Genomic DNA, 15,499 nt, shown 5'->3' on the forward strand with positions numbered 1-15,499 from the left:
CGGTCGCGTGTGAGCCCCCCGCCCCTCCCCCTTCCCCTCTTCTCTCCCCCCGCCCCTCCCCCTTCCCCTCTTCTCTCCCCCCGCCCCGGCCCCGTCTGCGGCGGCGAGAGCGCGCGGCGCCGGGAAGGCCGCCGCTCTGCGGAAGGCGGCGGGTGAGCGGGGGAGGGCTGGGCCGGGCGTCCGGGCCGGAAGCGCACCGGTCCCGGCGGGGCGGCCGCGGACATGTGCAGGATGTCGTTCAAGGTGAGCGCTGCGGACTCCGGGAGGGAGCGCCGGGCGGGCGGCAGACCTGTGGCGGCGGGGCCCGCACCCACCGTCCGCCCGGAGCCGCCGCGGGCCCGCAGGGAGGGGTGGCCGCCGCCCCGGCGGGGCTGGCGGGGGACGGGAGGGAGCGACCGGGCCTGGATGACTCCTGTGGTTTGTGGTCTGGGGGTGCGGTTTTTGCCCGAAAGGCTTTCAGTACTTCTGGCTGCAGGTGCGGTGAGCCCGGCCGCGGGGCGCAGGGGCGGCGACGACTGTCGCCGGGGTAACAGTCGGGCGGGGGGCGGGGAAGAAGCCCTGGGTCTGCGCTCCTCAGCGGCCGCCCCTCGCAGGGACCAGGGCTGCGGCACCGATGCCCGATCCTGCGTCCACGTTCCCGAACGCCATCCGCACCACTGCTGCCTCCTCCCCACAGGACTTTTTTTGACCCTGAAGCTGAGTGACCAGCGCAGAGTGGAGCTGCGATTGATTACCAGACTTCAGTGTCCAAAGAGGTTATTAAAGTCATTCATTTAACGTCCACATTTTAGGATGAAAATGAGGTTCACTGATATGCCTCTGTTGAAGGTTTTAATAAAAATAGTACTTAAAATGTATTGAGCACATAAAATGTGCCCGACTCTGAACCAAGGGCATCATGGTGCGTCTTCTGAATCCTCAGGAGGACCCACGAGATGGTACTTTGGTGCCCCCCACTTTTTTTTTTCCAAATAAGAAAACTAAAACATGGAGAAGTTAAATAACTCCTCCCACAGCCGTGCAGCCAGTGTGTGAATGGTGTTCAGATTGAAACCCTGGTGTGTCTGGCTCCAAAGCCAGTGTAATCCCACCTCTTACAGTAGCTCGTGTAAGCAGAGGAATGACACGGTGAGATTTGCATGTTAGAAAGATCTCTGGCTACGGTTTGGAGAAGAGAATGGAGCTGGGAGACCAGTCAGGATGATGCTGGGGTCATCTTGTTAAATGGTACCAGACTAGGGTACAGGTTTTGAGGACGGGAGGAAGCAGACAAATGTGTGACAAATTTTTTTTTTAATCAGCAGAATTCGGTAATTGATGTTATTCACTGAGTTAGGGAAGGCCAGAGGAGTAAAGATAAAATGCTTGGGGTGGGACATGTCAAGTTTAAGGATGGATAGGAGTCCAAGTAGAGATGTTGGTTAGACAGATGTACAAACCGGGAGCCCAGGAGAGTAGTCTAGGCAGGAGATAGAGATGAGATTTAGGAGTGAGCAGTGTTAAGTGGTCATTGAACCCTTGGGGATGAATGTGATTGCCCAGTGAGATCACGTAAAGGTAGAAAATAAGAGGACTGGGCTTCCCTGGTGGCGCAGTGGTTAAGAATCCACCTGCCAATGCAGGGTACACAGGTTCGATCCCTGGTCGGGGAAGATCACACGTGCCACGGAGCAGCTAAGCCCGTGTGCCACAACTACGGAGCCTGTGCTCTAGAGGCCGCGTGCCACAACTACTGAAGCCCACGAGCCTAGAGCCCGTGCTCCACAACAAGAGAAGCCACTGCAATGAGAAGTCCGCGCACCGCGACGAAGGGTAGCCCCCGCTCGCCACAACTAGAGAAAGCCCACGCGCAGCAACCAAGACCCAATACAGCCAAAATAAATAAATAAAATTTATTAAAAAATAAGAAAGAGGACTGAGGACAAAATCTTAAAGAAGCTCAAGACTTTAAGAATGAGCAGAATAAAGGAAACCCATTGAGAAAATGGAGGAGCAGACAGAAGTGTATGAGAAAAATCAGAAGTGTGTGCTATCATTAAGCCAAGAATCTGTAGTCTTTCCATAAAGGCAGAGAGGGATGCAGAGTCAAATACCACAGAGAAATCAAACAAGCTTAGGATCGAAAAGTGCCTCTTGAATTTAGTAAGAAAACAGGCTCTGGTGACCTTGCTGAGAGCAGTTTGAATGCAATGTTGAGTTCAGAAGCCAGATTGTAATAGCTTGAAAAGAGAGTGGGTGGAAACCACAAGTGGAGAGAACTCTCTCAAAAAATTCTGCGGGAACAGTGGCTGCAGCAGGAATCCAGACTTGGCCAAGGGTTTGTTTGCTTTAAAATGGTAGAGACTTTAGCATCTTTAAATGATAATAGACATCTCAACAATAAACAAGACAACCCAATTTTAAAATGGTCAAAGGATCTGAATAGACATTTCTCCCAAGGAGATATACAAATGGCCAATAAGCCACTGAAAGGATGTTTTACATCATTAACCAACAGGGAAATACAAATCAAAACCACAATGAGATGCCACTTCACACCCGTTAGGATGATTACAGTCAACAAGACAGAAAATGACAAGTGTTGGCAAGGATGTGGAGAATTTGGAACCCTCCTACATTACTGGTAGGAATATAAAATGATGCAGCCATAATAGAAAACAGTCTAGTCATCCTTCAAAAAGTTAAACATAGAGCTACGATATGACCCAACCATTCTGCTTCTAGGTGTATATGCACAAGAAATGAAAACATATGTCAGGAATTTATATCTCACAGTGCTGGAGGCTGGGAAGTCCACAATCAAGCTGTTGGCAGGTTCAGTGTCTGGTGAGAACCCTCTTCCTACCTTGCAAACAGCCACCTTCTGGCTCTCTCCTCAGAAAGGGGAGAGAAGGAGCTCTAAGGTCTTCCTTTTCTTGTAAGGGCACTAACCCCATGATGGGGGCTCCACCCTCAGGACCTAATCTAAACCTAATTATCTCCAAATGCCCCGCCTCCAAATATCATCACAATGAGGGTTAGGAATTCAACATAGTAACTTGGAGGGGGGAGGACACAGTCATTCAGTCCATAACATGGTATATCCATATAATGGAATATCATACAACCGACAAAAGGAATGAAGCACTCATACATAGCAACATGCATAGACCTTGAAAACATTATGTTAAGTGCAAAAAGCCAGACGCAGAAGGCCATGTATTACATGGTTCCATTTATACAAAATGTCCAGAATAGGCAAATCCATAGAGACAGAAAGTAACTTAGTGGTTGCCAGGGACTGGGGGAAGAAGGGGGTGATGGGAGTGATTGTTAATAGGTACGAGGTTTCTCCTGGTTGACGAAAATGTTCTGGAATAGTGGTGATGGTTGTGAAACCTTGAGATTAAACTAAAAACCACTGAATTCTATGCTTTAAAAGGATGAATTTTATAGTATGTACATTATATCTCAATAAAAAAGGATTTTAAGATGACAACAGGGAGTGCTGAGAAGGCTTGCGCGTGGAGGGGGTGATTGAGCTGAGTGCTGAAGTTCTCAGGAGGTGGGAGGGGGCAGAGATATTGATGTGTTGTAAAGTGAAGGCCAGGATGCGGTCAGAATTTGGGGTGGGCAGAAAGGAAGGTGCCAACGTTTCCAGGGAAGAAAATGTTCATTTTCAGTGAAGAAAATGTCAGGAGGCGACAACTACCTTGAGGTGAGGCAGAGGATGAGAAGGTAGGATGGCCTGAGTCTTGAAGCAGCAGAGATGTACACCTGGTGAGAAGGGCAGTGTCTGGAAGCCAGGTGAGGCTTCCTCACCCTAGGGCTGGGGTGGGAGCAGGCCCAGCCTCCACCAGGGAGGCAGAGGAAGCTCGGAGCTAAGTGAAGGAGAAAGACGGTTGATTTTCCAGCAAGTGGAGGAGTTCCAAAAGGCACAGAGGGAAGGCTTGAGGGGGAGTGGGGGAGGGGAGCAGAGTCACAGGCTGGTGACTAACCCTGCACTAGCCCCAGCTCACATCATACCAAACATATTAACATGTACCCTCAGCCCACAATGAGAATAGCAGCTTTTGGGAATTCCCTGGCCAGGGAATTTGGACTGAGTCCAGTGGTTTGGACTCAGCACTTTCACTGCCAGGGGCCCAGGTTCAATCCCTGTTTGGGGAACTAAGATCCCACAAGCACTTTTATTGTACATTTTTGGAAGGATTTGTATACTATTGCTTTTTAAATTATTTAGCAACAAATAACATTTAATTTACATTTGTCCAGGATTTTTCTGCAATTCAGTAGTTCTTGTATAGTGAGAAAATCGGCCCTGCCGATTATATACATGTGTCAGCGGTATTTTATGAATACCAGTTTTAGCAGTTAGTAAAGTTGACAACATGTTACATTTCGTACATACTGAATGAAGTTGTCATTAACTTTGATTTTGGAGCCATAGATTAACTGTTTCATTTTCATCGGCAGCTGAAAGGCTTGTAGGCCCGAGGCCCTGGATCTCCAAGGTCTGCATTGAAAAGACCCAGCATTGTTGGCTGAGTCTGTGGGAGGATCAACAGAGCGTTAGGAACCACAATTTCGCTTCTTCTCGATGACTGAGTCACCACTTGTAGGGCTATTTGCTTCTGAACCATGTGGACACCCTTTTTTATCCTTTGTCCATTATCCTGTCAGCAGTCCCTTCTTGCTGGTAGCGCTTTGCCTCTCCAGTAAACTTCCTGTTTCACCCTTGGCAACTCCCAATTTGTTCTGGTTGGGAAAAGAGATACATGTTTGTTGGAATTGTTTTTAAAGTAAAAGCAAACTCAAAGTGCAGGTCTGAGTCTTTTTGTGGAATGAAGCTCGTGGAGTTCAGTACATTAACCTTTGCCTTTATAACAGCTATTTCTCCAGGGCTGAGGTTGCCAAAAGTCTGGCACAATTTGGGGGTTAGACCCTAACCCAATGAGGGAGGTCACCATCCCAGGGGAACCATCACTAGACAAAGAATAATACCTAGGTCTTTCTTGAGCCTGTCTTACCCAAGAGGAAGAGCATCTCAATTCCAGGCTTCATCTTGGTGATGGAAATTGTTCATGTCTTGGCCAGACGTACAGGAACTTGTATGTTCCATCTATGTTCTGAAGGTATGTAAATTATCTCAAAATCCACTCCAATTCATCAACCATTTGAAATTTTTTGGATGAGCCACAGGAGAATAAATTAACAAAGCCATGTATGTTTTTTTAACAGCTTTATTGAAATACAGATCACATACCATATAATTCACCCAGCTGAACTGTTCGTTTCAGTGGGTTTTAGCATATTCACAGAGTTGTGCAGCCATTAGCACAATCAATTCTAGAATATTTTAATCACCCCAAAAAGAAACTATATACCTCTTAGCAGTCACTGTATTCCTCCAAACATCCTTGTTTCAGAAAACTGCTAAACTACTTTCTACCTCTATCGATTGGCCTAATTCGGAACATATATGTGTTAAACAGACTTTAAACGTGGTCTTGAGTTCTGAGTTTGGAAACGCCAGTGTTATACAGGCCTACCTCTTAGGCAGAATGCCTGGGTGAGTAAATCACTTACTTTTTCCTCTTAGGTTTCCTATCACTTACAGAAGTGTAATGATACTTACAACACAGGGTTAATTCTCAGTTCATGTTGATTAAGCAATTCTGTAAATTTCAGCCATTTAGCACGAAGTGGAATGGTGACATATCAAAAACCTCCTCCTGCCCATGGTCTCTCAACCCTCCTTATCCCCTTGTTTAATGTGGCTTCGAACATCAGAGAAATTCATCGTTGAACAAAGCTAATGTTCTCTTGATTAGATTAATTATACAAATGAAATCCACATTATTCTTAACCCTTTTTTAAACCAGTAGTTTAGATCTCTACCCCCTCTTAGCTTTTAATCAGAATTCCAGTTCTGTACAAGTAACAACTTCCCTTCTCTGTTTCTCTCCCCTTCCTTCCTGTATTTAATTTCTGGTAGTGTGCTAATGACCACTGTGTGAGCCAAAATTCTGGCAGTAAATAGGGGGAAAAAAGAGAAGGGAAGATGGCATATGTGGAAGGTTATACTCAGGTTTTCTCACAGCGGATAAGATATAGGATCTCAGACTCTGGACCCAAACAGACTTGGGTTTGAATCCTGTTACTTCCTAGCCGGATGACCTTACATAAGTCACTTCTGTGCCTCAGTTTCCTCATCTTAAAAATGGGAACAGTAACACCTACCTCATGGGGTTTTTCTGGGAATTAAAAGCGTTAGAACAGTGAGAGTACTCGGCACACTGCCTGATACAGAGCAAGAACCCAACGTAGGTTGTCACTGCTGTGATGACAATGTCACAGCCAACAGCCTGCTTGCAGAGACCCGAGAAACCAAGGAAGAGGTTAAATAGTAATCACACGATTGGTGAATTGCCTTAAGATTTGTGTGAAGCATTTTCACGTGTATCAGCTCCTTTAAAGGCTTAAAGGGCTGCCCTTTGTAAACAGCATTTTATGATTATGTGCAGATTGTACCCAGAGGAGGTTTGGAAGTTAACCAGGCAATGTGGTCTGTAGACCCCAAAGAGAAAGAAGGTCGGGGGACTTTCCATCCTGGCAGAAGAGGACTTGGAATGAGGGTAGGAAGGAGGTCACTGGGGTCCACACTGCCTATTCCTTGCTGTCTCAGGAGGAGAGTTCCGCAGGAGGCAGGACGATAGGATGGCTGAAAGCCCAGCCTCAAGCACCAGACTGCCTGGGGCTGAAGCCTGCCTTGTTGCTTCTCGCTTCTCACTTACGTCATCTGAGCAGTGGGATAATAATGCACCCACTTCCCCGAGCTGTGATGAGCATTAAATGAGCTAGTCTGCGGAGGATGTGCCACTGGTACGGAATAAGCACTAGGTAAGTATTAGCTCAGGATTCCTGCACTCCAGTAAAATGGGTTGGCCGCAGTGTGATAGGAGAACTTATGCATCGCTTTGCTAGCTAGACATTTCCACCTAGATGCCCCATAGGCATCTGAAACTCGGCATGTGCAAAGCTGAACTCATCACTTTTCCCCATAATCTGCCTTTCAACTGGAGCTTCCGACTTCCATGAGTCCACATCCACCAGGCTCCTTCTCTCCCTCCGCTCCTGCACAGACAGTCATACACCGAGACTATTCAGTTTAGCTCCTTGAAATTTCCCCCGTCTGTCTCATCCTGCTGTCCCCACGATCGTAGCCTCAGCTCACCATCTCTTCCCTGTCTGTACAGTGTCTCCTAACCTTGTAGACACTAGTCTCAGTCTGGCTCCAGTCCTCAGTCCATTCTTCCTGAGGCTGCCACGGGGACCTTCTAAAATGCAAAACTGGTGGTCTCTCCCCACCTTAAAACCCTTCCTTGACTCCCTAGTACCCACCGGATGAAGTCCAAGCTCCATCACATAGCACAGCAAGTCCTTCAAGATGTGGCCCTGACTACCTGCCCTACAGCATCTCCTGCCCTCTCTCACCCCACGTCCTTCACTCCAGCCCTTCCGAGCTAGTGACGGTTCCCAGGATGCCCCCATGTCATTGCATCAGCACCCTGCATGCCTGGGATGCTCGTTTCCTACTGGCCCATAAAGCCATTGGAGCAGAGATCAAGGTTGACTGGTACCTCTAGTTCTAGCCCCTGGCCAGTGCCACTGTCCCGAGCACATGCCAGCAACCAAGCAAGTGAATTCTCCTGGACAAGTCTTTTAAAGGGCTGTGAGGACTGTGCATCTAGAGCTCGCATCTCTTGAGCGTTTGCTGTCAAAGTGCATTTGCACGTATTACTTCATTTATCCTCTAACAGCCCATGACAGAGGTACAGTTGACCCTCCGTGTCTGCAGGTTCCACATCTGCCTATTCAACCACAGATCAAAAGTATTCAGAAAAACAATTCCAGAAAGTTCCCAAAAGCAGAACTTGAATTTGACCTGCACTGACAACTATTTACATAGCATTTACAGGTGTAAGATATCACAGGTAATCTCGAGATGATTTAAAGTACGTGGGAGGAGATACGTAGGTTATATGCAAATACTGTGCCGATTTATATAAGAGACTTGAGCATCCACAGAGTTCAGTATCCGCAGGGGGTCCAATCCCCCAAGGATACTGACTATACTACCACCATTAATAGCATTCTCACTTTCCTAGGGCAGAGAGAAATAAAATAACCTGCCCAAGGTCCCAGAACCGGGAAGTAGCAGGGCCAGGACTTGAACTCAGCTCTCTCTCACCCCAAATCAACTACTCTATCATGCCTGCACCTCCCAGTATATCAAGCTCTTGCGGGAAAATGAAGGATTTACACCTTTTCCCAAAGCTCAGTTTCTAGAACCTTGTAGGAAACCAGGATGTGTAGCCCGTGCAGGAGAGGAATCCCCGAGGCCATCCCAAAGGCAGGAGAGGCTCCTGGCTGGAGAGCTTGTTACGACAATAGAAGTTTGTGGTTTGCAAATGGCTTTTTGAAAGGTATTTGGGATTAAAGTGAAACAACAAAATCACTGAAAATGATTTACAGTTTATGACTCTCAAGGTTTCATGTTTCCAGAAAAGCCAACAGAGCTGTTCCATGGTGCATATTAAATTGTCTTCCTGATTCACCCTCCCAAACTTCATCTTGGCCTTGTGCAATCTCTCTATTAAAGGGGCATTGTTTCATGATTTATTATACAAGTCAAACCAGCCTTGCCATTGCTTCACCCACTTACTAACAACTGTAACATCAGACCCAGCCTGGTGCAAAAACCACAGACACTGGGTGTGAAAACTCCTGGGACAGTAAAACTTACACCTTCAGGGGAAGCAAATTATTCACCTGGAATTTAAGGTGATCTGTTTCCTCCTAACTGAGCCAGGGAAGCATTCCAAGAATGTTTGTAATCTGCTTATCACTCCCCACTTTGCCACGCTCTTGTCCAAGAATGCACAAGAACACTAAGTTGTGTAAGTGCTGAAGAGCTCCTGAAATTAAATCCTCACACCCACAGGTGCTGCCACCACTCTGCTGCCACTGGACTTTCACTTGTGATGGTTCTGTGGAGCAGCGGAAATTGTCGGTGTTTTCTTTTTAACTTAGCATTGGTGAGTTAGGTATTGTATGTAATACCTTATACATATACTTTGAAGATGTATTGCATAAAAGACCCTCTGGGGCAGATATGTGCTTTGAGCCCACCCCAAAAAGTGTTTTTGTTCAACAATTTGAATACTAGAAAATTTCCTGAGACCAGCAGAATTCTTTATTAGTACCAATACTCTGAGTTCAGCTGTGCCTGTTGATTCTAACTTTGGAAAGAAAGTGGACAGAAGGAAAGAAACTAGTATTTGTAAGCATGTATGATGTGCTGGGCACCGTATTAGCCAATTAACCTGCGTCATTTAATTTTTACCATAAACTTCAAGGCAGGTAGTGTGATCTCCATCTGAGCAAGAGGAATCCAGGCCTCAGCGGGGCCAAGTCCGTTGCCCAGGGCTGGGGTGGAAACCCTGAGCTGTCTGGTTCTGTCTGTCCCTCACCCCCACCAGGGACTGTTCTCTGCAAATTCAAATTGATCTGTTTTAGAGAAGGTGGTGGTACTACAGTCAACTCTGCAGCTCTGATTCAGGAGACCTGTTCTCCAGCTCTGTTCCTTCTGTAGTTGTTCCAACGTTAACTTAGCAACTTTAAAATAACCCAGGAGTGGAGTGAAGGATCCACTGGACATAACTGGAGTGGGAATGCCCGTTTTCACTGTGGCCTCACCCACTGACCATGTTGACGACCACTTTACTCCTTTTTCTTAAAGGACTCACAGCAACATTTTCTGCCCAGAGTTCCTTGTTCTCAGCAGAAACCTCCGTCAAGTTCCAGCTGAAACAGAGAAAATTTGGTGGAGGGAAAGTGAGGCATTTACCCAGGCAGCTGGAATCAGGTAGAAAGTATTGAGGGCACAGAAAAGGTACCTGTAAACTCAGAATTGGGAGAGATTTCCCTCTGCTTAGAGGCAAAGAGAGATTTGGGAACACTTCAGGGAGGAAATAACCTTTAAGCAGAACCTTGGCCGTGAAGGATGGGGGAAAATTCATTTCAAACAAAAAGGAAACTGTGAACAGAGGCAGGAAAGTGAGGACACTGGTGGGAAATAGGGTATAAATAGTGCTGTGTAATCAACAACACGGCTCTTCATCACAGCCCCATGGCTCGGGTATCTGCATCCCACAACCAAGTACACGACAATCACCTGTTGCCAGAGGAGCAGTCTTTCAAATGATCAGACACATCTGGAAGGTCTCCCTTTTGAATGGTAGTGCGTACTTGCGTAGAAGTGGTCGTGTTAATGAAGGTCGATTTTAAGATCCTGTTTTGTTTTGCTTCTGCAGAAGGAAACCCCACTTGCCAACGCGGCGTTCTGGGCAGCGAGGAGGGGCAACTTGGCTCTGCTCAGGCTGCTGCTGAACAGTGGCCGAGTGGACGTGGACTGCAGGGACAGTGTACGGACCGGTCCATTCGGTACACGCATGCTGGGAGCTCGCCGTCCCCCGCTGGCATGAGAGCGCCTGCTGAGTACCCTTCCTTCACAGTGCTTGTCTGCTTTTTCATGTGTTTGCTTGCTTCATCCTTTTCAAAAAGTCCAAAGTACCACGGGGAACTTCAAAACATACTGGGGGGCTTCCCTGGTGGCGCAGTGGTTGAGAGTCCACCTGCTGATGCAGGGGACACAGGTTCGTGCCCGGGTCTGGGAAGATCCCACATGCCGCGGAGCGGCTGGGCCCGTGAGCCATGGTCGCTGAGCCTGTGCGTCCGGAGCCTGTGCTCCGCAACGGGAGAGGCCACAACAGTGAGAGGCTCGCATACCGCAAAAAAAAAAAAAAAAAAAAAGACTGGGAAAGCCATTACCTGCATAAAACAGGAGGGACCACAATAGGGGAAGCGACACGTCACTGGGAATCAGAATCGGCCAAGTCCAAGAAGAAAAGGGGGAGATGATTCAGAACGGAAGGGGGCTGCCGCGGATGTGGGAGTTGGGTTTTTTCTACTGAGAGATGGAAGCCTCCACCCAGCCTCTTATCCCTTTCTTACCTTTGCAAACACCACTACCCTCATCGGCAATGAAGGGGAAATAAAAACACGTCCTCCCGCCTACTTTCAGGCATCACTGCGAGAGCCCTTCCTTCCCCGGCTAGAGGCGGCAATTTCTCTGTTCTCAGCAGGATGTCGCATCTCTGGGGACTAAGAGGACCTCAGATGAGGAGAGAGCAGATGTTTTGATTTTAGGGATTAAATAGAAATGTTTTCACAGGAGCCTTCTTGTTTTCCTGATAACAGGGTATGCCATTTCCAGCTTTTATTGCGCAAATTTGGTAGGTGATGTAAGCCACCAGCCCAAGCGAGGTATCAAAATTTGCTCCACTTTGCCCCCCCCCCGCCACCGGGCATCAGTGCAGGACAGCTTGGGGTGCACCTCCAGACCCACTTGTAACTTTCTCCAGTTTGCTCTGTGTCCCAGAGTTGGAGCTGTCTGGCCTGCCCCAGGGGACTGGCTTCCCTCTAGCCTCCAGTAGGGTTCGGCCAGTGGGAGCGTTGGCAGGAATCAGAGGGAGGGAGGACAGGGATGTTGGGGAGTCTAGACACCCCCCCCATCCTGTCTGGCAGCAGGACTCTCACCCTCTCTGTCCTGGGAGCCACCACCTGTCCCTCACGCCTTCGGGCCTGGGCTAGCAGTGCAGCTCCGCTGTTACTCGCTCCCAGTACTGTTCTTTGTAGTTTCTCTCCATCCAGAGCATGGCCTTATAAATAGTCTCTTTGTTAAACTTGCGTCCAGTTATCCCAGTTTGAATGTACCGTCTGTTCTTTGCCAGGACCCAAACTGATATGGGGTCTTGGGCATCTGTGAACTGGTCGTCGGGTCTTACTTGGGTCTCGCTGGGCAGCAGTGCCACACTGGACAGAACTGGAGTGGGAATGCCTGTTTGCATTGTGGCCTCACCCACTGACCATGTTGATGACCACTTTACTCCTTTTTCTTAAAGTCACCCCTTTTCAGACACCCCCATGACCTTCTCCTGACTTCCAGCTTTGTGTAGCTTAATACATCCACAGATCCCTCCTCTTTTTTAAATTAATTTATTTGTTTGTTTATATTTTTGGCTGCGTTGGGTCTTTGTTGCTGCGCACAGCCTTTCTCTACTTGCGGCGAGCGGGGGCTACCCTTCGTTGCGGTGCGCGGGCTTCTCATTGCGGTGGCTTCTCTTGTCGCGGAGCACGGGCTCTAGGCGCGCGGGCTTTGTATTCTATTTCTCCTTTGTCCCAACCTCTGACTTTTCCTCAGTCGACCATGAGGTAGAAGTGAAATACAATGTATAAAGGAGCATTTTGGTTATTGTTTCATTCATCTTCCCTTACTGTAAAATAGATGAGCCTGTTGTTTTTTATTTTCTTTTTAAAATATCCAAGTTAAGTGCTCTGGGGTTCCTGTAGCTCATGATTGATTTGTATTTTGAGACCAGTGTGACCCATGATGAAAAACTTTTCTCATCTCTCACGCAAAGGATACATTCATAGCTTGTCTGTTCAGACTGGCTTTAAATCAAGGAGTCTTCTGTCTGAATGCTGAATAAAAATGTTCTCACATTCGAGAGGAAGTTGGTAACTCCAAGCTTGCTACTCTAATCTTGAAAACCACGGAGGACTAAGTCCCCCTGAGTGACAGGTGGTACAGCCGACGTGAAGGTCTTACATTCAAATACCAAATGCGATCACGTGGGGTAGAAGAGCATCATAAAGCACTTCTGTGAAGCCACTAGCTCTTCTCGATTCTACCTGTACTTTTACTTATAGCAAACAAGACTTTCCCCAAACTAGGATTGTCTTTCACACGCGTCAACAAAAACCAAATACTAATCTAACATTTACTGAGGCATCATAATATTATTTTAACATCTAACTCTTACTGAATATTTAACATTACTAGGCTAAGCACATCACCTGAATTATTGCTTTTCCCCATTTAATTTAATCAGGCAGATGCTTGTACTATTCCGCATTACAGATGAGGTGAATGAGCCTTTGAGAGCTCAGATAACCGGCCCAGAAGCATACTGTCAGTGACCACTCAGCTACACTGCCTTCCTACAAAATCCCACAGACGTATTGAATGTATAGCACGAGGCTTCTAAGAATCACCACCCCGTACCTCGTGAGGCTTCCTCACAGGCAGAGCCGTCTGTCTCTCTCTTATCCTCTCCACAGAAGCAGGCTGCTGACCACACAGAAGAGGTGGTTCAGATGACAGTTTCGAGCCCTTGAAAACAAATGTAAATTAAACCACAAAAGTCCACTTGAATTGGAATATCAGGTGGTACGTCTCAAGTCCTTGAATCTTAAAGCTGGCAGGGACCTTGGCAATCATATCACCCAGTTCCTCATTTTAAACCTGAAGTAAATGAGCCCCAGGAATTGTGAGCAGTGTGCCCCAGGTTACGCTGCTGGTTGATGACAGAGATGGACCCCGGGGCTCCTGACTCTCACTTCTGTAGTCTCTCGTTGCATCTTTACCTGAATCCGTTTGAAAATAAAGAATTCTAAACTCAGAAAACCAACTAGTACCACTTAACCCACTTTTTTGCATTAATAACAGTGTTTTGGCTCAGGAATCATAAAACGAGGCCACTACATCACTGCTGCCTCAAAATGCAGTAACCATGGTTCACTTGGACTGTGTGTCTGAGGGTAATGGAAGTGAGCGAATGTTTGAATTGAAAATTCCAGCCTCAGCACTTTGTCACTTTGCTTTTTCCTGTTTGGTGTGCATTATAAGATTATTCATGAGACACTTTTATTTACTGCGGGAGATGTTGCGCTCAGCTTGGACGTGTCCTGGGAGGAGCTGACGTCTGCGGCATCTTCTCCAGGCCACCTCTCTGGTGTCACGTGGCCTGACTGCTCATCTGTCTCTCCCCCACCCAGAATGGCACAACACTCCTCATGATCGCCTCCTATGCTGGCCACATAGGCTGTGTGAAGGAGATCGTCCTGCAGGGAGCTGACATCAATCTCCAGAGAGAGGTAAGTCAGGTTTTGCACGTGAATAAGAATAACGTAGCTTTATTTACAATAGCCAGGACATGGAAGCAACCTAAGTGTCCATCGACAGTTGAGTGGAGAAAGAAGATGTGGCACATATATACAATGGAATATTACTCAGCCATAAAGAGAAACGAAATTGAGTTATTTGTAGTGAGGTGGATGGACCTAGAGTCTGTCATACAGAGTGAAGTAAGTCAGAAAGAGAAAAACAAATACCCTATGCTAACACATATATATGGAATATAAAAAAAAGTGGTCATGAAGAACCTAGGGGCAAGATGGGAATAAAGACACAGACCTACTAGAGAATGGACTTGAGGATACAGGGAGGGGGGAAGGGTAAACTGGGACAAAGTGAGAGAGTGGTATGGACATATATACACTACCAAACGTAAAATAGATAGCTAGTGGGAAGCAGCCGCGTAGCACAGGGAGATCAGCTCGGTGCTTTGTGACCACCTAGAGGGGTGGGATAGGGAGGGTGGGAGGGAGGGAGATGGAAGAGGGAAGGGATATGGGGACATATGTATATGTATAACTGATTCATTTTGTTATAAAGCAGAAACTAACACACCATTGTAAAGCAATTATACTCCAATAAAGATGTTAAAAAAAAAAAGAATAATGCCAGTGACAGAGATGTGAAGTTCTCACAATAGTGAATTGTTAAAAAGGACTAGAGTACAGTCATCCCTCCGAATACGCAGGGGATTGGGTCCAGGACCCCCCGTGGATACCAAAATCTGCAGATACTCAAGTTCCTTACGTGAAATGGCATAGTATTTGCATATAGCCTACGCATATCCTCCCATGTACTTTAAATCATCTCTAGAGTACTTATAATATCTAATATGATGTAAATGCTATGTTAATAGTTGCTGGTGCATGGCAAGTTGGAACTTTACGGAATTTTTCTTTTTTAAAATAATTTCATTGGAGTGTAGTTGATTTACAATGTTGTGTTAGTTTCAGGTGTACAGCAAAGTGATTCAGTTATACATATACATATATTCTTTCTTTTTCAGATTCTTTTCCTGTATAGGTTATTACGGAATATTGAGTAGAGTTCCCTGTGCTGTACAGTAGGTCCTTGTTGGTTACCTATTTTACATAAAGTAGTGTGTATGTGTTAATCCCAAACTCCTAATTTATTCCTCCCCACCCACCGTTTGGTAAGTGTAAGTTTGTTTTCGAAATCTGTGTCTGTTTCTGTTTTATAAATAAGTTCATTTGTATCATTGTTTAGTTAGATTCCACATATGAGTGATATCATATGTTTGTTTTTCTCTGTCTGACTTACTTCACTTAGTATGATAATCTCTAGGTCCATCCATGATGCTACAAATGGCATTATTTCATTATTTTTTATGGCTGAGTAATATTCCATTGTATATATGTACCACATCTTCTTTATCCATTCCTCCGTTGATGGACA

General features: G+C 46.5%; 1 protein-coding gene across 2 annotated transcripts in view; it reads left to right on the plus strand.

Annotated features, from left to right (window-relative positions):
- The first annotated feature begins 210 nt into the window (after positions 1–210).
- The window catches only part of ANKRD29 (ankyrin repeat domain 29), a 42,973-nt gene continuing 27,684 nt past the window's right edge, over positions 211–15,499 (plus strand). The window contains exons 1-3 of one of the 2 annotated variants that reach the window (XM_082853108.1): positions 211–243; positions 10,359–10,469; positions 13,945–14,043. In XM_082853108.1, coding sequence (XP_082709234.1) covers positions 223–243; positions 10,359–10,469; positions 13,945–14,043 — 231 coding nt within the window. In that variant the 5' untranslated portion in view covers positions 211–222. Of the gene's footprint in view, positions 244–2,380; positions 2,827–10,358; positions 10,470–13,944; positions 14,044–15,499 lie in introns of those variants that run through there. The other variant, XM_082853109.1, reaches the window with a different exon arrangement.

The sequence above is a fragment of the Leucopleurus acutus genome (assembly GCF_964270905.1).
Source record: "Leucopleurus acutus genome assembly, chromosome: 13".
Classification (NCBI taxonomy): Eukaryota; Metazoa; Chordata; class Mammalia; order Artiodactyla; family Delphinidae; genus Leucopleurus; species Leucopleurus acutus.